The sequence below is a fragment of the Cutaneotrichosporon cavernicola genome, assembly GCF_030864355.1.
Source record: "Cutaneotrichosporon cavernicola HIS019 DNA, chromosome: 6".
In the NCBI taxonomy this organism is placed as follows: domain Eukaryota; kingdom Fungi; phylum Basidiomycota; class Tremellomycetes; order Trichosporonales; family Trichosporonaceae; genus Cutaneotrichosporon; species Cutaneotrichosporon cavernicola.
In genome coordinates, this window is record NC_083398.1 from 1315101 (window position 1) to 1337943 (window position 22843).

Genomic DNA, 22843 nt, shown 5'->3' on the forward strand with positions numbered 1-22843 from the left:
GTGCAATGGATGATCCGTCCAGTCCAGGAAACCAACGCAACACACCACTCATGTATTCAACTCGCCATCGGGCGATCCTCTGTCCTGAAGGATCACTGCGAATGGGCCGCCGTGACGGGGTCCGAGCATCGAGCACCGGGTGACAAGGCAGCTCTCTATATTGTGTATCCCCGTTGCTTGGTGACGCCGGGGTATGCCTGCATCGTCATACAGTATGAGATTATGTCCGGCCACAGAGGACTGTGCAACGCATTCACAGATGATGGATTGACAAGGCCAAGTAACGCGGGGGCGAGAGAGTGTGGAGAGAGCGGGGCCAGATTCCCATCTCCTCGCCCTCCCTCGCCCTCCTCCACCGCGCCGCGATAATCTCCCCAGGGCCGATACCGGAGGCTGTTCGCGTGGCCATTCTGTGGGCCGTTGGAAGCACGTGCCAGCTGGTTTGAGGCCTTGGTTTATGCTCGCTACCATCCACCTACTCTCTGAGTGGCTGGTGCTGCCATTGTGCGCTGCCGATCACCTGATCCCACGGTCCGAGTCTCAATGCGAACTCTTGGATCTCATCTACCAGCTCTGCGTTCTCGAATTCTCCAATCTCTAATCTGTGCGCGATCGTCAGAAGTAGAGAATGCAAGTCATGAGAGGTACAAGGGCCAATCAATCCTCCGGAACCAAACAAATCTGCCTCCGCTCCACACAAATTTCCATCTTGCCAACCTTGTGCGAGCGAGCAATGGCTCGGGACAGCGACACAAGGAGAGGGCAAAAGAGTAGAGAGGGCAAAAGAGTAGCCTCGTGTGGGGCTCGAACCCACGACCGAATGATCAACCGGAATCCAAAGATCCGCATTAAGAGTCATTTAATCTACCGACTGATATAACGAGGCATCAGATGGTGATATTTGGCTGTTTTGGGGCCTGTATTTCAAGGGCGGCTACCGCGTCGCTGCCGATTCAATGTGTGGTTCTGTTACTGTTGCCATGGTTTGTGGGGTGGGTTGCATGTACGGGCCTTCAATTCCTTCAAGTCGGTGAGCGGACCAGCACTGGGACCAGAAGCAGATCTTCAATATTCATAATATCACAACTTCCCTTGTCCTTGACTTGTCGGCGGGCACTAGCTCGCGCGTTTGCGTCCCCAACCCGTACCGTCCCCAACCCGTACAAAACTACTACCTTGAAACGACACTGGCCCCGAGTCTCCCTCTCCCCCCGCCCCCGCCCCCGCCCCCAACTCCTCAAAGACTCTGCCATCAGGGCTGGTCCTCGACAGCCTTGGCACTGGCCGGCATCTCGTCCTCGATCGTGACGACATAGTCGCGGAACTTGCGAGCAGGCACGCGCTTGGCGAAGAGCACGTCGAGCTCGTCAAAGCTGCGGCCCTTGGTCTCTGGCAGGCGGAAGTACGACCACACGATGAGCACAACAGTAAAGCCAGCGGGGATGAACGCCGCCTTGCCCTTGAGGTTTGCCTGGTCCGAGTTGAGCACGTACGGTGCTACGACCGTGTTTGCGATAGTGATGAGGTACTGCATGCCACGGGCGACTGCGATGGTCTTGGCACGCAGCTGAGCGCTGCCGACCTCGGACGCAATGACGAATGCGAGCGGCCCCACAGACCAGCCGTATCCCCCAAACCAGACCATGAGGATAATACCCTCGGCCCACATGACGCTCTGGGTTTGGTGGACACAAGCCAGGATGCCAACGGGGACCATGGTGCATAGCATCCAAGCCATGCCTGCCAGCCAAAGGGTGCGGCGGCCAAAACGGTCCTGAAGCGGCATGCTCAAGGCCGTGCCGACGAACGCAATTCCGTACGTGCCCAGGGTGAGTTTGAAGCTGTCGGTAGTCGGCATACCGGCCTGCTTGAAAAAGTAGGTCTGGTAGCCCTGCACAATGAAGCCCACGAGAGCCTGGGATGAAAGTGCGACCGTTCCGATTTCTGTACGGCGACGATCGACGCCACGGACCATGTCAGAGTAGGTGGAGCCAAAGTCGAGGTCGCGCTCGAGGCGGACAGTGTGCTCGATCAATGCGACGGCCTCCTCGTGGTCAATGGCGGACGAAGCTAGGCGCTTCATGGAATGAACGGCGTCGGCTGTCCGCCCGTGGCGAACGAGCCACCACGGACTCTCGGGACACAGGAGGGCGCCGATGATGAGCGGGACTGGCCACATCCACTGCAGGGCGAAGGGAATGCGCCAACCCCATTGTCCGTGGTTACTCAAGAGACCGGTCTGCACACCAGCGCCAATCAGATGCCCAATCACCCAGCACTGGTTGACGTACGTCGGGCCATAGTGCCTAATAGCCGGAGGGAGGACTTCGACCGCGTAAGCCGGCGCAATGACATTGAGCGTGCCCCACGGCAAGCCGCAGAGGAGCATGCCCGCGACGATCATGCCCTTGCTAGTGGCAGCAAAGGGGAGAGCAACGAACCCGCTCAGCGCAATGAGAGAGGCGACCATAATCTTCTTGTATCCCCATCGGTCGACGACCAGGCCGTTAAGCCAGATACCAATGATGATGCCCACCGACGACGCGAGCGCTGATGTCAGCTACGAAGGCGCGAGCATATGTACACATTGATGTCTGCCACTTGGCGGGGATCTCGAGCTTGCCCGAGTGTCCAACCTCGCCAAACTTGGCCAGGAATGCCGGCTGCGCATAGAACGAGTTGAGCAGGATCGTCCCGTAACTCTCCATCACAATGTTCTGTCATCAGCTTTCTCCTCTGTTTCCGACGCACCATTGACACGAGCACCGACCAAGCCAGCGCCTTCTTGTATGCGCGAAAAGTCGCCCCTAGGCTCATAGACTCTTCGGCCTCCTTGAATTTCTGCGCCCGCTCTGTGAGCACCGCATCGTCGACAACAGTGACGAGGGTGGGATTCTTCTCTTTGTCGGACATCTCGAGAGTAGGATTAGCTGATGAGCGATCCCTCCTCGGCAGTGGTCATATATGCTGTCCAGAAGTCGCGGACAAGTAAGCAGCGATCATCAATCATCAAGCGAAGGCGAAGGCGAAGGCAAAAGCGCCGCTTCGTCCTAGTCACGAATAGAATCGTCCGGGCAAGGGGCTGGTAATCTCGCCTATCATGCCCCGCACACGACCGTTAAACGGAGTACTTGAGTAGTGTCGGACGGCAGCGGCAGCGGCAGCGCTCATTTACTCCCTCAGGGCCGAATTGCCAAGCTTCGTTTTATGGAATCCGCCACTTGGCTTGTTATTCCGGGGCATTGTGGGGCCCATTTTGGGCTTGGGGATCACATGTTTGTATCCAGATCCGGCACGATTTGATTTCCAGCCGGGTAGCCCATTCCGAACCGTCGAGGGCCCATCAGCACAAGCATGGCTCTTGGTGGCGTGTAGCAAGTACCCGATTGAAGTTCCGGAGTCGCTTACATCCAGCCAGTTCGGCAGGATCGCCGTCGGACACGGTAGGCTTGTCATGTGGCTGAGCAGCTCCACGCTAAGCAGCGTCAGCTGCTCCGTGGTGGGCGGGGTATAGTGGAGTTGGAATGATCGGGAAGGGACATCACGAAGAACATCACGAACAGTATCTTATACCTGGAGATGTAGATGGGAATACGGGGAGATCGGCGGCGGCGGTGGCGGTAGTGACGGCGCAGAGGACGGCGAAGCGAAGGGGAGAGCGCCGTTTGTAAGGTGGGCAGGATTGGCCGGCGGCGCATGTCCAGTGATGCTGGCCAGTCACTGATGGATTGCTGCTTGTCCACGTCGACAAGCTGCTGATGTCGAGTGTCGGTGCTGTGTGCCACATACCACATACAGTACACATTTGCGCACATGGATTGATAGACTCCGGTCTCACTCAATTGCTCCCGAAGACCAACGATCCGACATTCTGAAACATCATCACACAGGTGCCACAGAAACACATGCCACAGTCACAGACGCCGCCGCCACAGATGCATGCACTACATGTTAAACGCCCCAGCCTTGACAGACAACCCCGCGCCGGAAGGATACATGGCTCGCAGCTCCTCGGCCAGCATGCCGACAGGGTGCGCGGGCACGTCGCCTATATCCTCCATCTTGGCCTCGAGTAGGCGCAGCATGCGCTCACGTACGTCGGCATACTCGCCCTCGTCCCAGATATTGAAAATCTCCAGTGGGTCGGCGACGCAGTCGAACAGCTCCCACTCCTTCTCAGCGTCCGCCGGACCTGTGCCAGGCAACCCAAGGCCGTCGTTGTACCAGAAAATGAGCTTGTACCGTCGGTCACGAATACCGTAGTGCGCGTACGCGTTGTGGTTCTCGTCGGCATGCATCCAGTAGCGATGGTATGCGACCGCGTCCGAGCCCTGCCACTCCTCGCCGGAGAGGGAACGCACAAAACTCTCACCTTGCATGTAGCTCGGGATGCGAAGACCCGCAAAGTCAAGCCACGTCGTTGCAAAGTCGACGTTGCTCACAATGTCGTTGCAGACGCTCCCGGCCGTAATGCCCGGGGCGCGGATGAGCAGAGGCATCTGGAAACTCTCCTCGTAGATGAAGCGCTTATCGAACCACCCGTGCTCGCCAAGGAAGAATCCCTGGTCCGAGGTGTACAGCACCATCGTGTTGTCTGCGAGTCCCTGGGCGTCGAGGTAGTCGAGTACCCGGCCGACGTTGTCGTCGATCGACCTGGCGTTAACACCACCCAAACCTCGTACTCACTGAACCGTCCGGAGGTACCGCTGCATGTACCGCTGGTACTTGAAGCGGGCGAGGGCCTCACGCGTCTTGAAAGTGAATCGCTCGCCCGTCTCGCGGTCGATTAGTGGGCGCATCGCCGCCACGCCCGCGTCCGAGTCCGGGAACGGGATCTTGCGCTCCCAATAACCAGGCATCACGAGCTCGCCGACCTCCTCTCCGCCCTCTGGCTGCGACAGGCCAAGGTCTTGGTACGTCATGTCCATCGCGACCTTCATCTTGGCCACGCCCGCTGCCTTGGGGCGGTTCTTGTAGTCGTCGGTGAACGTATCCGGCAACCGAATATCATCCTTGTACAGATCACGGTGCTTGGGATCGCATTCCCAAGGGCGATGCGGCGCTTTGTGATGCAGCATCATGAAGAACGGCCTCTCCTGATCCCGTGCTTCGAGCCAGTTGAGCGCTTTGTCCGTGATGATGTCCGTCGCGTACCCCTTCTCCGTGTGGATGCCGTCCGACCCGATGAACTGAGGGTCGTGGTACAGTCCCTGTCCCGGCACCACCTCCCAGTAATCGAAGCCGCTCGGCTCGTGTGCTGCCCCCTCGCCGAGATGCCATTTGCCCACCATGGCGGTCTGGTATCCGCCGTGTGCGCGCAGCTGCTTGGCAACGTTGGGGAGGTTGCTGTCGAGTTTGCTGTCGAGTGTGAACACGCCGTTCGTATGGTTGTGCGTCCCGCACAGGATGGCGGCCCGGGAGGGTGTGCAGATGCTGTTTGTCACGTAGCAGTGGTTGAAGAGCATGCCCTCGTGCGCCAGACGGTCGAGGTGCGGCGTGTGATTGATGCCCGCGCCGTACGCCGAGATCGACTTGGCCGCATGATCATCGCTGCTGTCAGCAATCGCAGGCAAGCTGTGGTGAGACGCTCACGACATGATGAACAGGATGTTCGGGCGCTTAGTCTGCGTCATGGTGGCTGTGGTTGTGGTGGAGTGAGTGTGAGTTGGAGACGGCATATCCCAGAGTTGACGACGCGGCATGATGTAGTTCCAGCGATTATGTTGCCCACGTACTGTACATGCTCTTTCTCTTACTCACCCGCCCACTCGCCCGATCGATAAGCAATTCGAGATGCCCAGAATATCTCTCGGCGTCTTCGCCGGCATCAGGTTGAAAAAAACCCGTCTCCTCTACAGGGCCGACTGATCGTTGGAAATCGGCATCTTGATGGAAATGGATTTACAAGGTCGGGTCGTGTTGTGAACAAGTCGTTAATGATGCACGATCTCCGAGTGGGCTCAACAACTCTACGGAAACAAGTTGAAGCAGAACGGCGATCTCACCGCCTTCCAGATCAGTAGATTCATTCCACACACTGCTTCACGGATCACTCAACTCAAGTGGTAAACAGCATGATTGATTTTAGCGATCACCCAGGCGCTCTCAGCGACAGATACCTGTCATTGGCGACGCTGGCGACGCACAGGCTGCACGGACAGCACGGCCTAGATCCAATCCACCACTCCACACTGCAGGTCCCCTGTCACCCTCAATCCTGGCGCAGCTTCTGACGCTATGCATGGCCGTGTGCCGTGAGTCTCATTGTTGATCTACGGAACGGGTGCGGTGCGACGTTGCTCGTCCAACCAAGCCGGCACTCTGGGGCTGTCGTCCCACCTCCTACCCCCTGTGCCGCAAGACAAGCCACCCCCTCGCTCCCTCCGCATCAACCCGAACCACCAGTTCGTCAGATGTCTCAGCAATACCAGCATGGCTACCCGAGCGCAGGCACTATCGTCTCGGAAGGGAATGTGTTACATATCGCGTGACATTGGATCTTCTCGCTCCACTCCTGGGCCTTCCCGCTGTCGGCCCGCGACGAAGAGAAGGGAGTGTGGAAGGTAAGAAGCCGCCCAGGTGCCCCGAGCGCCTCCAAGTTCTGCGGCCCCAGATTGCTGCTCGACACTGGAAGAGCCACCATCCGTCAATGTCGGGGCAACTCTGGTTGGACACGGGGACAGTGCTTTGGGTCCAGACTTCGTCACCGGGTACCGCACAGATCGCGAGGCGACTCCGTCCCCTCCGCGGCCGCTGGACGGTGATGGGATGAGAGGAGCGAAAAGGCTCGCGGCTCGCCCCCTCGCCTCCGTCTCGGCTCTTCAGCGGCGATTCCAACTGGACCATTCTTGACCGCCGGTATCCTCAGGCACACGACGCGTGTCCAAGTACAGAAAATGCTTTGATAGGGTGACTGTCAACATGTTCCAAGATCCGGTCACCTACCACCAAGCCAAGAGCGTTGTTCCGTTTCTGCCAGATAGGGCCACTGGGCTTGGGCCGGCGGTACGCGCTTCACTCCGGAAGCAGGGGGGGGGGGGGGGGCTAGCAACCGCGGATCTTGCCACGAGGGCTGCCATTCCGGCCTTGATTCCTTGCTTCGCTTGGCTCGCGCAACTGGGACAAACAATGCAGGTGTCAAGAGGTAAAGTTTTTTTTTTTTGCGGCATGGTGGCGGCTCGGGGTGCCAAGGACATATTGAGCGCGCCCCGCAGACACGGGTCCCAGAACAACGGATACATGAGGCAGAAGGAGGCGACGCCAGCCGTGGCGTCCGAGTTCCTGAGGGGGGAATTCCAAGGCCAAGGGACTTGGGAGGGCCGCTTTGACAGGATCTTCAATTCTACGGCGTTGCCATTGCGCGCTATATGGCGGCAAAAGCAGAAAGAGGCACGGCACGATGAAGAGGATGTGTAAGAAGGCCAAGAGATCTATTTGTCCGTCGGCGCTTGAGTGCCACACTGGGTTCTGGATCTTTGGTGCCAAGACAGGTAAAAGGTTGTCGGATTACGAGAGTTCACGTGACGAATATCTTACGGGGGGTAGGGAATAAGGGACGCACGGACTGAGGGGGATTAAGGTGGGTATAGCGTCAGGTTGACTGGGGGCGCGGGTCGCCATGGGGAAAGGATACCGCACAGCCGGGGTATTACCAAATAGTGCTGATTCGCATTAGATTCTAATCAAGATACAAAATGAGATTGACATTAGATGGAGTTTGTATTGTTTCTAGGAACCGATTAGGCGTCGGGAGGCCGTGGTTCCTTTTTTTGAAATGAAAGCAACCTTAGTCGTTGATGAGCTTGGTCGACTTCAGTGGTTGCTAAAGAGGGGAGCCCGTTCTGCCCCCGCGCCGTTCCGAGGTTCCTCCATCAATCAATCCCCCCCTTGGACCCCCTTGTCAACCTACCAACACCTCGGCTCCTCATCCACTCTTACCGCTTGCTTGTCACCACACACAATCATCCTGAACACATTGATACTCCCCACTCATCAACATCCAACCAACCATGTCAGAACACAAGTTCTCATCCGACCCCGGTCAACAGCCTCCCAGCAGTGGTAAAGCACCTCGGTCATGGGTCCCCCGCGCATGTGATCGTTGTGAGTAATTGACACCTTGACCAGCACTTGAGGTGGCTCTGGAGGCGGCCACCTGCCAAGTGGCCACAGCGCGGGAAGCATGTGGCTGTTAGCTAACATCCAACAGGCCGCAAACGGAAAGCTCGATGTGGTACGCATTGGACAGTGAGACTCGGCGAATGCTAACATGCAGACCAGCAGGTCCCATGCAGGAACTGCGCCGAGGCGAATGTGACCTGCACTCACGACGCGCCGGTCCTCAAGCGTGGACCAAGGCCAAAGTAGGTCTTCACCGCCTCCTCGCTTACCACCGCCTCGCGGTGATGAGGCTATTGTTTTCTTCTCTTTTGCCACCTCGTGGGGCGCCAGAATGCTTTGCTTGTGCCACCTTCCCTCACCCTTACCTTCCTTGCCTCAGCCCCGAGCATCCTAGACTGTGGCGCGACAGATTACTCACCCACCAGACCGCGTAACCGCGATGTCGAGTCGCGCCTCCGCAACCTCGAGTCCCTCCTCGCGTCCATTTCGAATGGCAATTCGTCGGCGGCCCTGACGCTCTCGAGGAGAGAACTGGACCAGATTCGTGTCGCTGCGCATATTGCTCCTGGACCAGACGCATCGCCTGGTTCCGAGGCCAACGAGTCTGCGGCGACCCGAGAAACGAAGCCATGGGTCGGGACACCGAGCGAGCCCACCGCGACGCCCAAAACCAACGCCAACTCGACTCCGACTGCGCCGCCCGCGCCTACCCCGAATATCAATGCCAACCAGATGCCGCACACGAACGGCAACACCCCGATGGACGGTAACTACGTTCCATCGATAATCTTTGACCCGTTCGGGGTCCCCGGTCCCAGTCAGCAGCAGATCCCAACCAACATGGTTTCCGGAATGAATCAGACTCTTGGACCGGCTGTCAACGACCCAACGTTGTACGCCGGGATGCGTAGTCCGCAGCACAAGCCGGGCGGCAAGGATCTGCTGTATCGCGACGCCGAGGGGCAGACCAAGTGGCTCGGCCCCAGCTCTGGTATGCCGTTACTTGAGCGGCTTAAAGTCAATGGCAACTTCAACCCGCCTATGGACGACAACGGGAACCCTGTGGCTGATGAGTGGATGTCCCTCACGAACGCCATCGGTGTGGATGTTGGCAATGCGCAACACCTCAACGAGTTTACGTCTGCCAACCCCTCGGCAGCCGTGTCGCCGTCGAGCTCGAACGACGACTTCATCTGGGAGCGCGTCACGAACGTCGTCCCATCAGATCTTGTGGACTCGCTGGTTCGCTCGTACTTTACCATCTCGCACCTGCGTGAGTAGTTTTTAGCTACCATGTTGTTAAGCTAACGTTCAGTCTGGCCCATCTTGCACGCCCCGACGTTCATGCAGTCTTACGTCGACCCGGAGCACCGTAAGAACCCCTCGTTCGTCGCGCTCGTCCTATCGATCTGCTCCCTGTCTTCGCGCTACACACCAGACGACCGGTTACGGCAAGCCAGGAAGACTGGCAACCTGCTAGCGCACGACCTGATTGAACTGGCCAAGGACATCACCGCCCAGGCTTCGGCGGAGCGGTCTGACCTTTACATTGTCCAGGCGCTGTTCAACCTCGCTGTTGTGCAGGAGGGTACTGCGCGTACCAACCAGCTGTGGACGTTCCTCTCGCAAGGCGTGAGCATTGCGCTCGATCTCGGTCTCCACCGCCGCAAGGACGATTACAACTTTACTGCGTAAGATACGCACTCTGGGTGAACCTGACAGCAGCGTCGAGATGGAAGAGCAAAAGCGCACGTTTTGGGCACTGTACTGCCAAACGGTTCAGGCGTCCTGTACCTACGGCCGGCCACCCATGCTCCGCCTGATTGACATTGACATGGACGAGCCTGCGGCTGTGGACGACGTGTACATCTCGGTCGACGGAGGCATCGGCACCCAGCCGCCAGACCGTCCATCGGTCATGGCGGGCTTTGTTGCCGGCGTTCGTCTTCACATGATCCTCGAGCGCACGATCCGTCGTGTCAACATGGTCACCCGTCCCATGGAGAACTCGACCCCGTCGTTCCTCGACCTCGTTTACGGGGGAACCTTGCGGACATACCGCATCCCTGACGAGCTCGAGCTCCTGCCACACGTTACCGATGGGCTTGTGGGCGACTGGTCCTTCTCTCCTTCCACAGTTTCTGACTCGGACTCTGTGCGCTTCTTCCAGCGCACGCGCGTGTTCACATTGCAGCAGTTCATCCGGCTGTTATCCGCGCGGCACCGGTTCACCGAACTGCTCGCCCAGCCTGAAGGGCCAGGGTCCCCAGGGACGTCGGAGGAGCAAGCTGTACTGCAGCAGATCACGCAATCTGCTCTTGGCATTATTGGCACGTACTCGATCATTGACACCCAAGCTCGCCTCGACTACTTTGGCGCCCACGCAGTGAGTAACCCCAACCTAGGAAAGACTGTTGCTGACCCCAGATCTCCCAATTGACCCAGGCGGGTGCCGGTCTGATTGGCGTCTTACTGCATGTCCGCAGCTCGCCAAGTGCTGGCGACAACGTGTTGCACGTCGCGCTGCAGGGCCTGTGCGCGTCCATTCTCGTTCTCACCAAGCTCGGCCATCGTCGTCCAGCAGGCAACCGTTCTGCGGAGCTGCTTATCGAGTTTGCGAGAGCGTGTCGCATCCTGATTCCCGGACTGCCTGATGGCGAGCGGCTGGCGGCTCCGGGATCAATCGAGGTGCCAATGCTGCGTGCATTGCCACGCCGAGCCAACACAAACACGCAGGGGAAGGGCGAGGACTCTCTGAGCCAGGCGCAGTTTGACGAGTGGCTCGGTATTGCGCTCCAGGGCGCGCCCGACGTGTGGATGAATGCGGAACACGCTGCTGGCTTTACGCCAGACCAGACTGCGTTCGCATTGTAAGGGTAGGGATCTTGGGTGTCCTGTGAATATCTTGGGGGCGAGGGCGCATAGCGCCTGCGTCTGAGTGTGACTGATCTTGATACCATTTAGTTTTGATTTAGCGCATTGGAGCGCGTTGTATGATGCAGTCTTATTCATCACCCTGGTGTGGCTCTACAACGGGGACCTAGTTGTGTCGCTGATGGCTGGTGATTGGTGGTCAGGCGAGGCGAGGGTGCGGCAGGATTGGGCATTGGGGGTCGGGGATGGGGAGGTCAGCGTCGAGGTCAGCGTCGACGTCAGCGTCAGGGAGTGGCTTGGTGTTGATGGCACACGTATACATTCTTCATGATGACCTGCGGCCACGCTCGGCCGCGGACTAGAATGCGGAGTGCGGGGTTGTAAATCGCCGAGGCTTATCTCGGTTCTCCTCAAATCTCCAAAAAGAAATCAAGGATACATCTCATCGGCGTGTGTCGTATCTACACTTGTGCGTCTCTGCGACCTTGCAACGACCTTGCCTTGGTATCTTTACGCAACCGTGTCCGCACCCTGTTGTCAGCTTGGGCCGAGGCTGTAATACTTTCCCCCTCCCCTTGCCACAACTCGGGGTAACACTTTCCTCCCCTTGCCACAACCCTTGCCACAACTCACCGAAACGACAATACTCTCTCCTGAGATGAACCCCGAGTCGGGGCCGGCAAGGAACGCGACGAGGTTAGATACGTCCTCGGCCTGCACCAGGCGGCCCATGGGGGCACCCTTGAGGCGGGAGTCTGTGAGGGCGCCCTGCGGTCCGCCGAGGTGGCCACTGAGCGTCTTGTCGATGTCGGTCCACATCTGCGTATCGACCGGCGCCGGGCAGTAGACATTACACGTGATTCCGTGCTTGCCCAACTCCTTTGCGGCGGATTGATTGAGTGAGCGCACGGCGAATTTGCTTGGGTCAGCGAGACCTAGTAGCGGATGGAAGGATGGGATAGCAAAAACACCTACGACGCGGAATACATCGAGAAACCGGGATATCCCTGCCACCCAGCGGTCGAGCATGCCGCGATGAGCTTCCCGCCGCCGCCCTGCCGGATCATCTGCCGCGCAGCGGCCTGGTAGCACAGAAAGACGCCGCGGACATTGACGGCATGCAAGTTGTCCATTGTGTCGACGGTCACGTCGAGGAACGGGCCGACGGGGGCGATCCCGGCATTGGCGATCATCACTTGGGTTAGTTGGCCGGGGGAGGGGGGGGGGGGGGGGAGGGGGGAGGGGGGATGGGGGGGGGAGGGGAGGGGGGAGGGGGGATGGGGGGGGAAGGGGTGGGTGGGTTAGTTGGCCGGGGGGGGGGGGGGGGGGTGGGAGAGGGGGGGGGGGGGAGAGGGGGGTGGGAGCACTCACCGTCGACGCGCCCAAGTTCAGCGACAGCCACAGAGACCATGGCGTCCACGTCGTCCTTGTTCCGCACGTCACACGTGATCGCCACAGCCCTGCCTCCTAGCTCCTGGATGAGTTTCTGTAGTGCTGGCTGGGCGCTGTCGAGGTCGGCGAGGGCGAGGTCGAACCCGTCCTTCGAGAGGCGGCGGGCGATGGCGGCGCCAATGCCCTGGCTCGCCCCGGTGATGACTGCGACGCGGTTCGTCATTATGTGTGGGGGGTAAAGTGAGAGGTGAGAGGTGGGAGGCGAGGTGACAGGTCTTATGTCTCGTCTTGACAAGTCATGCAGGCGAGGTGGGAGGCGAGTGGGTACAGGTCTTATGTCGCAAGACAAGACATGCCGGTGGAAGGGCGAGCCGGCGGATGCGCCCGCCCGCCGGCATCAGCGTTGCCGCGCTGGCATTGCCGGAGGTCACCGAGTCACATGATGTCGGTCGGCATGTCGGCATGTCGGCACAAACACCGTTTGAGGATCGAGGACAATCACACGTCTCATGCAGGCTGGGGGGGGGATGAGACGACGAGCTGAGCACTGCATAGTTCGCTACGCTTGCTCTTTCTCGCTTGCTGCTCCCATGTTCGCGTCACATGCGTCATTCTCGAATCTTGAGCGGAATGTTCCGCTCAATCACCGTCGCTTATCTCTTCAATCTCTCAATCTCTGGGGATCACTACATCACGTTCCTGCCCCACAGCCGGCTATGCCACAGTGGCCGCGAGCACCATGCTCGCGCATGCTCGCGCAAATGCATACACATACCCTCCATTCTGATGCTGGCACAAATGGCCAATGCTCTTCCATCTTATATCGTGACCATCATTATCGTCATCCGGTATGCACACCCTACAAACCCAGGCTCTTGCGGTTCTGTCGTCCACGATCGCGCGCACGTCCCGCAGATCGCACAAGCCCCAGAAGAGCCGCCTTCATCTTGTCCTTGGCCGGCGCAGCCTGGTAGTCGTGCAGCGCCTGGATAAACTTGGTCTTGTCCGCCGCAGGCAGCACGTGCCCAGGAATCTCCGAGAGCGCCTCGGTCGCATAGCTCTCTGCTTCAGCCGCCGGCACAGATGAAACAGTCGCCTGGATGATGAGCGGCGTCTGCTCAAACCCTTCCTCGGGGTACCCCTGCACGATCCCTTGCAGTACCAACAAAAGGAGCGGCTTGGCAAACTGCGCAAAAATGGGCTGCAGCTGCGCCTGGTTCTGGCCATCCGTCAAGCGCTTGGCGAGCATGTGCAACGTGTCGAGACACACGAGAATGGTCTGTGGCGCGGGGCACATGATGGCGGCAAGAGTGTGCGACACGGCCTGCGGGAGCGCAGGAGAGGCGAGTGTCTGTTGCGGCAGGTCGTCAATGTACGCCATAAAGCAGTGCACATAGTCGTCCATGACATCTGCAATCTCCCGCGCATCCTTCAATGCCAAGAGCTTGCCCAACGAGTCAGTGACCGTCTGGAATGCGCCCACAAGCAGCTGCGCCAAACCCTCGTGGCCAGGCTGCTTGGCTGTGCTCGCAAACTTGCTCGCAATCTTGCCGGTTATCCAAAGGTACGACGAGTAGCCAGTCTGCGCAAACGAGGCCGTCAATCGCGCCAGCACGGGCTGGACCACCGGCTCGAGTGCGGCCTCGGGGAAGAATGTCAGGCCGCGGCGGAGAATAGACCCAACACGCTCGGAAATAAAGTAGAGCTTGGCGTATCTCTCCAGGAGCTTGTCGAGGATCTGGTAGATGGACGCGGCAGTTGGATAGCACGACTTGGGGACTGGGTCGAGGGTGCGTACCACCGTGAGGTACGAGTCAATCTGCTCGAGCGCATCAGCGACGTTTTGCAGGTCCATCTTCTGGGCTTCCGCAGGGGCGTTGGCCACAAGCTCGACGCGCTTGATCAAGGGTGCACAGAACTGTTGCAGGGCCGCAGCAGCGTCGTCCGAGGGCTGGGACGAAATTACAAAGCCAATGGCCTCGCAAACCTCAACCATGTCTGTCTGCTCCAGCTGCTGGCCCACTGTCGTGACGAACTCATACAGCTGGGGAAGGAAGGGGACCAGATGCCTCTGGCAGTCCTGGCACATGAACTTCATGGCCTGCGCCGCTGCAGCCGACACCTCGTCATCCTTCATGTCGAAGCCGGCTGAGATGTACTGCAGCTGGAACGAGAGGTTCTGGGGGTGACGGTCAATCCACTGCGTATACCGCGAGATGACGAGAATGGCGGCGTAACGGATCCGAGGGTGGTCGGGAAGTCGGGGGAGAATTTCCATAATGTGCGGCATGACCTCGTCGTCGTCCGGGTCAACCTCGGCGCCCATCGACCGCATCGAGAAGAGTGGTGCCTCAATCTCCTGCCACGATGGATTGGGCTTGGACATGGCCGCCACAACCATCTCGTACGACTTGCGCAGGCAAGCCGGCGCGCCGAGGACCTGGCAGCAGTCCTTGAGCGTATCGCCCATGCGGTGACGGAACGTCCGGAATTCGTCGCGCTCCTGTGGTGTCTGGTTCTCGTCATCGGCAGGGAAGTGGAGGTGGCCGATGATGGTGGACTGGAGGTTGGCGTAGACATCAAAGTAGGGAGCAAAGGCCTCGTCGCGAGCAACGTCCGTCCCTCTGTTGACGATTCCGGCCAGTATCCACCAGAACTGGAAGGTGATGGGGACAATGTCGAGGTCGGGGTACGCTGTGCAGGCCAAGACGGCTTCGACCAAGGGGAACGCCTCTCGAGGGTGGATCCTGATGATGTCGCGATACGACTCCCCAGTCTCGCAGAACAGGCGACAGTATCCACGTATCCTGTCCGGGTCGTCCTTGTACTCGTCCAGCTTGGGACGCAAGGCAATGATGCGATGAAGGATTTGTTGAACAATGTCTGGGTTGTCCTGAACCTCCTGCGTCTCGTGAACGAGGTCACAGATGACGTCGACAGCTGCATCGAACAGGTCGTCTGGTCCGAGGGCGTCGAACATGGCTGAGAAAAGGGGCGAGAGAGCGACAGCTGCGACGGGGAACTCGCCAGCACGCAGCCACGCCCGCATCGTCTCAAAGATGGCGACCTGGATAGGTGATGTGATCCCTTGCACTGTCAGCTGACTGCCCACTTCCCGAACGGGCAACAACTCACCTGGCGCCTGAATGTACATGGAGAGAATGCCGATGACCTGCTCTGCAGAACCGGTGACGAGCGCATCGATAGTGTTGGTCCCTTCTGGCTGAGACCATCAGCACGGTGGTCTCGGCGGCCCGGTATGACGAGCATGGCCCATGCGTGTGTCACGACGAGTGACGGTGCACAGGACTCGGACTCACCTGTGGCAACCGGGGGTTGAGAGACTCTTCGGCCAGTGAGGAGAGGAAGCGGAGCAGGACCATGACGGTGTTTGGGTCGTTTCCGTACAGATTAATCATGTCCTGGACCACATCGGTCCACTCTGGCATCTGCAGCGCGAGATCGGCCAGTGCCAGGGCAAGCTGCGTCAGAACTGCGCGTGACCCCGACGGTGCGTCGGGTTGGACCAAAGGATTTAATGCTCCCAGCAGCGAGTCGCGGAGGGAAGGCAGAGACTCTCTGGGGAGTTGGGGGAGGTCATAGAGTATCTGAGTATGAGCGATCAAGGTGTCCTAGATGCTGAGATGGTGCTCACCTTTGCACGCAAGGTCTGCGCCGAGAACATGCGGCCTTCGAGGGGCGCCTCTGGGTTGATAAGGAGTGTGTGGCATGTCTGCCATGCCTCGACCTGTAAGGGTTAGAAGTTGTTATGGGCCATGGAGTGGCGGGTAGGTGTCGGCCGTTGTTGTTGTTGGACCGCCGAGGTACCTACGTTGTGCTGGAATTCTTGTAGCCAATCGTTTGCGCGCTTCTTTGCCTGTGCGTCTGGGTCGTGATACAAGGCTTGGAGAGCTTGGAGCACTGTAGCTGTTGCTTGCTCCTGTTGTGTTGTCGCCATGCCGTTGAGGGAAGGTAATGACAATGAAGAAAGTTGTTGAGTACGTGTGTTGACCTCGTTAGCTCCCTTGTTGGCCGCCCAAACCTGTTCAGTTACCATATGATGCAAGATCCGTGAGTCCGCGGGGTATCTGAACCCTCTACCCTCGACTTGGTTCAACGAGTCGCGTGGCAAGCATACCAGACGCCGCAGTTGTGGCACTCAGCCATATTAGATTGAAATCGTTATCAATGAAATAGTGATATCGCAGTTTAAGACACATAATTAAAAACGTGGTTATCCCCTATTCGGACAAGACCGGGATTCCAGGCTAATGTGCCTGAATGCATCTCCGAAAATGCCCATGTGAACGAGTTGTCACCATGAGACGACTTTGGCACGCCCAGAATCCCAATACCCATGCTAACGAGACAGCGTGGGCAGTGCAGGTCAGACATGCCCATGACGACCGAGCCTCAATTCTGCTTTCGGGCCCTCGCCAGATCACCAGGTTCGGTGCAATCCGCTGTTTAGTCCCGAGGGGACAGAATGTGAAGCCTTGGCCTGCGGTAGGTTTGCTGGAGTCGCGATTAGCTCTTGAGGCCCCATGGCCCATCTCTGGCAGGTGGCTCCCCAGAGTCTCACGTGAATGCTGCCGCCGGGACGAAGTGGCGGCCGGAGAGCGGCCCTACTCGTCTCAAGTGGCGTCAATGCTAGGGTTCCGAGACCGACCAGGGTGGCAGACCAGGAGGGAAGAGACCAGGAAGCCAAGAGGTGCGAAATGGCGTGACTTGGGGCGTGGGTCGTGAGAGAGAACCTTTGAGTCTTGCATGTGCCACAGCACAGCTGGCTCACAAACAAAGAAGAAAAATTTGATCCCGATTACATCAGCAGAGTCGCCGAAGACGTAAACAATTGATTCGGTGGCAAAAGGCACAACGTGCAGGACCGTGTTGGCCGCCGCGACATGACATGCGGTCATGTTTTGTGGTCAGATTGGCCGAATGTCGCCAGCAGCTGCCAACCCTTGGGTGCCGTGCGCCGCTGTTGCTGTGCGGTTACCATCCCCTGCGTATCATATCCTACATCCTCGGTCTGTGGTACGTGGACCTTGGACCCGAAAGAGGCCAGAGTGTTGAGAGGCATTTGACCTATGGTTCGCTCAAGCTTGGATCACCAGCTTGGTGCCGAGTCATGCATGCCTTTGCGACTGCGACTGCGGAAGTTGGCGACTTGAGAACTGTTAGTGGTATTGAGGTTTGAGGTATCGGCCCTTTGCCCCGCGCCATGCCGCCAAAGGCCCGCACTCGCACCCCACTGGGCCTCTTAGAGTGAGTGATATTTACACCCAAGGCCGTTGAACCCTGGATGAGCTCGATCTTGACCCCATCTCGGCCGAGCGCGCTGCTTGTACCGGATTACTTGACATGATCTCAACAGCCACTACGCCACTTGGAACTGAAGCCAAGTACTCTGTAGCGAAAATCGTCCAGTCTTGCCTCTGCTACCCCTTTGCTGCCCTTCTTCCTTGTTCCCTCACTTAGGCTCCTGGTCCCTTCACCAGCCTATACCCACTCGGTCGCCACCTTGACTCGCACCGGTTCTCTATCCTTTCGTATCGCATCGCTATCGGGTAGATTTTGCTCAGTGGTCGGTGGAGTTTGTTGAGCTTTGACCTCTTGTTTACATTATGCAAGCGAATGTTGAGACCGAGGAGCAAAGGTGATGGGCCAACGTGGCCTAACGGTTGATCAAGTTTGAATGGGCTAGGCTTGGTCTGAAAAGGTTCCGTGCTCACACACGTTTTCGCCTGTGGCTTCGACCCCGCTCAAGTACTCCCCCCCCCCCCCCGTGGGTTTTAACCGCTCGTATCTAATAAGATTTGGCCTCGTGGCCCCACGCCCTAAGACCAAAACTGACTATAACTTACATAGTCTCACACTCCCCCTTAACCCTTTGCCCTTTGCCTAGACCCGTAAAGTTCTTTCTCCACAATCCTCTTCCCCCTCTCTCCCCTCTTTACAATCACTCCATCCACATCCCATCCATCAACCCCACAATTTCAATCATCAATTCTCCATTCTCCATCTACACCTCATCAACAATCTTGTTGACATTCTCTCTTTCAACAACACTCTTCATTCAAGATTATCCACCATCGCAATCTTGTGATCAACAAACACCTTGTCACTCACAAACGGCACCGTGTCAAACCCTCCAAGAGCGAACGAACCCCGTCATATCATTCCCCTCGTCTCCCCCCCCGGTACCCCCGCCTCACGCCACCCTTGTCCCAACTCCCTGGAAACACCCCATCCACTCATCTCATCCTTCTTCGGCATCTACATCTCTTCTAGTCTCCCATAGGAGCTAGTTTACCGTTAACTCTTCACTTGTCTTGCCTCTCCTATCAATGGCCCATAACCAACAACCAGCAACAATGGCTGAAGCTTCCTCTGACAACCCATTGGCGTCCTTCCCCACGCCGGTCCCAGACCCCATCACCGGTCGCCTTGACCCCAATGACCCCGCAGTCAAGGCATTGACCGATGCTGCTCTCAACATGGACAAGAGCAAGATTCCTCGTCCATACAAGTGCCCGCTGTGCGACCGTGCATTCTACCGTCTGGAGCACCAGGTGAGTTGCACATCTTAAAGATGACCACCCCCACAAGTGGCGTGGCGCTAATTTTAATTTAGACGCGTCACATCCGCACTCACACTGGTGAGAAGCCGCACGCATGTACCCACCCGGGATGTGACAAGCGCTTCTCGCGTTCGGACGAGTTGACACGTCATGCGCGCATCCACCTTCCGCCCGCTGCAGAAAACGGTGTAAAGGGCAAGGCGAGGCATGAGGACGAAGACCATGAAATGGACGGTGACCGCCGCGGCCACCTTCCCCACCTCGGCCCCTCGTACGGCATGGACTTTGATGGCCGTCATGACTACGCCAACCCATACCTTCCCCCGCTCCCTATGGGCAACGGTGCTGCTGCGGGCTCTGGAATGAACGACATCTCGGCGCTTGCTGCTGCTGCCAGTGACCAGCTATACGAGCTTGAGCGTCACGAGGCTTTCCGTCGCGCCGAGTACGAACTGCGTCACCGTCAGATCGCGGCGGGTGCTGGCCGCAAGTCGAACGGTGGGTCGCCCAGTGCCAACACTCCCACATCGTACGGCTTCTCGAACGAGCGCGACCGTCTCTCGCAGGGTGCACCGGCGCCTGGCGGCGGACAAATGGTTTTCCCCGTGTCGGCACCGCAGCCGGCCACAGCCAACCACCCCGCTGTCCCAGCTGGAACGCTAGCAGACCCGACCTACCTTGTTCCGCCTTCGTGCCACCACCCAGACTGCCACAAGAGCTACCGCAAGCGCCTCAAGGTTGCGCGTGAGACGGCTGCTTGCCCCAACTGTCTAACGCCGTCGAATGGTGGTGCGCGCAAGAGCCACGGCACCGGTGGTGCTGGCCGTGGTGCTGGCGGGCCTAGTGGCGACCACCACTCGAGCAACGGGTCGACTCCCAAGGACCGCTCGGGTGTCGACTCGTCAGATGAGCTTACAAAGCTGACTGGCAACGTGCCGGGTGGCAACGCGTACCACCTTCACCATGCCAGTCTTCAGCAGCAGTTGGCTCGTCTGCAGCAGCAGCACACGCAGCAGATGCATCAGCACAAGAGCCGTCGTCCGCATCAGCTCAACCCTTATCCAGTCAACATGCACCAGCACCGATCGTCGCATGCGTCGCTTGCGCCGTCGGCTGAGGTGTCCCGCGCTGCCAGCCCGGCAACGAGCGACTCGTCGGATGACGAGTCGCATGTGCCGCATGTGCATCACCCACACCCGCAGTTTGCACACACGAGCCCGGTGCTCGCCGGCATGCGCGGCATGTCTATTTTCCCAGGCCGCAACGTCATGACTGCGCCTGTGTCGGCATCTGGCAGCCCTGTCACATCGCGTGCTACCTCACCGGTCGAGGGTGGCCACAGTGCGTCGTCGGGCAAACACGGGCCTGCTTCGACAACTACTCGTGACGCCAAGAACCGCGCTCACCCGTATGCCCTTCACCACAGCCACGGACTGCACCACCACGCGCATGCGTCGGTTCCTAGTTCGCCTCTTGTCTCTGCTACCAAGTCGCGCATGTCACCGCCAAAGCTTGACACTCCCCACAAGAGCGTGGAGGAGATTCTCAATTCGTCTGCCATTCCGCCTCCGCCGCCGGTCAATGATCGTACTCTTCCGCCTCCCCACTCGAACGCTGCGTTCGCCTCTGTGCCCAGCATGAGCTACTCGCTCAGTGCTGGCTCTGCGCATGCCAGTCCTGTCGGTTCTCGTTCCAGCTCGCCTGTCCATAACATGCCGGCTCATTCGCACTCACACATCGCCAACTCTGTCCGCCAAGCGTTTGGGATGACTGCCATGTTCCGCGGATCAGATACGCCTTCTACTGTGACGACCAACCCATCGCCAAAGAGCGTCATTGGGCATTCGTCGCCTCCTCCCAAGCTTCCCCCGTTGGGTCATGGCAACCCTGACATCAAGCCGAGTTTGCCCAGTTTCTCGCGGGGACCCTCGCCAGCGCACCTGATGGAGCTGGACGGGCAGGCTTGAGAAGTGAGCAGCAGCAATGTTGAGCAGAACAGAGATTTGGCTAGGGCCTAGAGACAGAGTCGGTGTATGTACACGTCGGACACTGGTAGATACGATACGATAGATGCGATACATTTCTACTGTTGACTGGGGGGCGGGGGGCCAGGCTGTAGGCTGCTTGAAGGTGTAGAGATGGGAAGCGGGGTTTGATGACCGACGTCAGCCTGTTGCTGTGAGGCGATGAGGAACAGACATGACGCCATGACGATCCAAGCGCCCAGGTGAGTGCGAGGGAGGGGAGGGTTAAACGGGACTAGCGCGGTGATCATGGAGGATTCAACATCAAACGTGCGTAAGCCTCCTCGTGATGCGGAGCTCCGACACTCGTGCAGCCGAGTCTACGAGTCCAAGCTCACCCAGGTAATGGATTCCAGGTTTTCTCCGCGGCACCGAACTCGCATCGCCAACGTGTAACATTGTCCTTAGCTATTGACCCTGAGGTAAAGCAGTACTATTAGTAAACTGATAGCGATAGCCCGGTCCTCGATCCATTGTTAGATTATCCCTACTAAGGGTTGGATACGAAATCTGCAAATCTGCCAGGCCCGAGTCATTCGAGTCATTCGAGTCATTCGAGTCATTCGCCAAACGAGGCCCCAGCGCGCTCCGGAACTTGACGGGGATACCACATGGTCGAGTCATTCAACAGTAACAGATACCACATGGTGGACTACATGGCCCCGTTTGCCCCGCATTCTCTCTACTCCACCTCCACTTGCTCAACTCAATCACTCGATATCCTCCACCTGCTCAACTCAATCACTCACCCTCACTTGCTCAACTCGAAATCACCCAAGATATCCGCCCTCGCCCTCAGACGTCTTAGTGCGCCCATCCGCACGTACACCACCATGTCCCAGACCTCGTTGTTCCTGTGCTACTGTCCCGACAGGACTGGGCCAGGCGTGCTCGAGACCAGGCTCAAGGTCCGCGCAGAGCACTTTGAGGGATTCAAGAAGACCATGGAGGCCGGCAATGCTGGTGGGGGGAGCGACACTACAACACTGACACCAGAGTTTGGCCGTGCGTTCCTGCCGTCCCCGGGCGACGCCCTCTACCACCCTGAACGTCTGTCGGTCCTCCCGCCCAACGTCCAGCCCATGGCCGGGAGCGTCATGATGCTCCGCTACCCGAGCCTCGAGGAGGCGTGGGAGCGCGTCAAGGCCGACGTGTATTGGACTGCGGGGGTGTGGGACCACGACCGCACGTTCGTCACGCACATCGCCGACCCGCCGCCCGCGGGGACGGTTCCGGGCGTGCCGGATGCTGCGGCGATTGGGTCTGGTCGCTAGGGGTGGAGCTGAAGAGGGCGAGTCGGGTCGCTAGGGGTGTGCTGAAGAGGGCGAGTCGGGTCGCTAGGGTTGGAGCTGGGCGAGTTCTGGTCGCTAGGGGTGGAGCTGGGCGAGTCTGAAGAATATGCAGATGCAAGAACAAGCTAGAGACGGGGTCAACGAGACACTGACGAGACGTCAGAGTGAATACAAGAAGCGCAGACCAACTGGTGCGCATGTGCAGAACCGACTTGTAGAACACTCGACTCGGCTGCGACGTAGCGTCATGACACACAATATTGGCACCGTGTTGGCACTCTAGGCGTCGTTGGCACCACCGTGTTGGCACTCTAGGCCGTCGTTGGCACTCACGTCGTTGGACTCACTGATGGCCACCCTCGTTTGGCAACAGTATGGCAGTATGACTCGAGCCCACCACAGCAAGTTGGCAACATGCGGATCGGATGTGAGCGGATGCGCCGATGTGTGACGTACCCTCGGCCATGTCCGCCCATTACCGCTGGCCCACCCATCCGGCTTGATAGACTGATATATCTCCTTCTCCTCGTCAATCACCCACTCACTCGCCAGACCA

The 22843-nt window shown here is 58.5% G+C and overlaps 7 protein-coding genes across 7 annotated transcripts; 3 read left to right on the plus strand and 4 right to left on the minus strand.

Annotated features, from left to right (window-relative positions):
• Window positions 1-1252: 1252 nt before the first annotated feature.
• Window positions 1253-2913, minus strand: CcaverHIS019_0605130 (uncharacterized protein; the record flags this gene model as incomplete). The annotated part of the gene is made up of 3 exons (XM_060602979.1): window positions 1253-2550; window positions 2585-2717; window positions 2752-2913. The coding sequence occupies 3 exons, from the start codon at window positions 2911-2913 to the stop codon at window positions 1253-1255; spliced, it is 1593 nt and encodes a 530-aa protein (XP_060459319.1).
• A 1031-nt stretch (window positions 2914-3944) lies between these two features.
• CcaverHIS019_0605140 (uncharacterized protein) lies at window positions 3945-5633 on the minus strand (the record flags this gene model as incomplete). The annotated part of the gene is made up of 3 exons (XM_060602980.1): window positions 3945-4653; window positions 4687-5550; window positions 5593-5633. 3 exons carry the CDS (start codon window positions 5631-5633, stop codon window positions 3945-3947), a joined length of 1614 nt encoding a protein of 537 aa, XP_060459320.1.
• Window positions 5634-8009: 2376 nt separating this feature from the next.
• Window positions 8010-10995, plus strand: CcaverHIS019_0605150 (uncharacterized protein; the record flags this gene model as incomplete). The annotated part of the gene is made up of 7 exons (XM_060602981.1): window positions 8010-8103; window positions 8210-8233; window positions 8276-8363; window positions 8547-9394; window positions 9437-9812; window positions 9847-10507; window positions 10549-10995. The coding sequence occupies 7 exons, from the start codon at window positions 8010-8012 to the stop codon at window positions 10993-10995; spliced, it is 2538 nt and encodes an 845-aa protein (XP_060459321.1).
• Window positions 10996-11505: 510 nt separating this feature from the next.
• CcaverHIS019_0605160 (uncharacterized protein) lies at window positions 11506-12610 on the minus strand (the record flags this gene model as incomplete). The annotated part of the gene is made up of 4 exons (XM_060602982.1): window positions 11506-11526; window positions 11629-11914; window positions 11971-12190; window positions 12367-12610. The coding sequence occupies 4 exons, from the start codon at window positions 12608-12610 to the stop codon at window positions 11506-11508; spliced, it is 771 nt and encodes a 256-aa protein (XP_060459322.1).
• A 636-nt stretch (window positions 12611-13246) lies between these two features.
• MTR10 (uncharacterized protein) lies at window positions 13247-16345 on the minus strand (the record flags this gene model as incomplete). Its single annotated transcript, XM_060602983.1, has 5 exons — window positions 13247-15474; window positions 15523-15610; window positions 15708-15995; window positions 16043-16135; window positions 16220-16345. 5 exons carry the CDS (start codon window positions 16343-16345, stop codon window positions 13247-13249), a joined length of 2823 nt encoding a protein of 940 aa, XP_060459323.1.
• A 2419-nt stretch (window positions 16346-18764) lies between these two features.
• Window positions 18765-20938, plus strand: creA (uncharacterized protein; the record flags this gene model as incomplete). Its single annotated transcript, XM_060602984.1, has 2 exons — window positions 18765-18962; window positions 19025-20938. The coding sequence occupies 2 exons, from the start codon at window positions 18765-18767 to the stop codon at window positions 20936-20938; spliced, it is 2112 nt and encodes a 703-aa protein (XP_060459324.1).
• An 890-nt stretch (window positions 20939-21828) lies between these two features.
• CcaverHIS019_0605190 (uncharacterized protein) lies at window positions 21829-22269 on the plus strand (the record flags this gene model as incomplete). The annotated part of the gene is made up of 1 exon (XM_060602985.1): window positions 21829-22269. The coding sequence occupies one exon, from the start codon at window positions 21829-21831 to the stop codon at window positions 22267-22269; it is 441 nt and encodes a 146-aa protein (XP_060459325.1).
• Window positions 22270-22843: the final 574 nt, after the last annotated feature.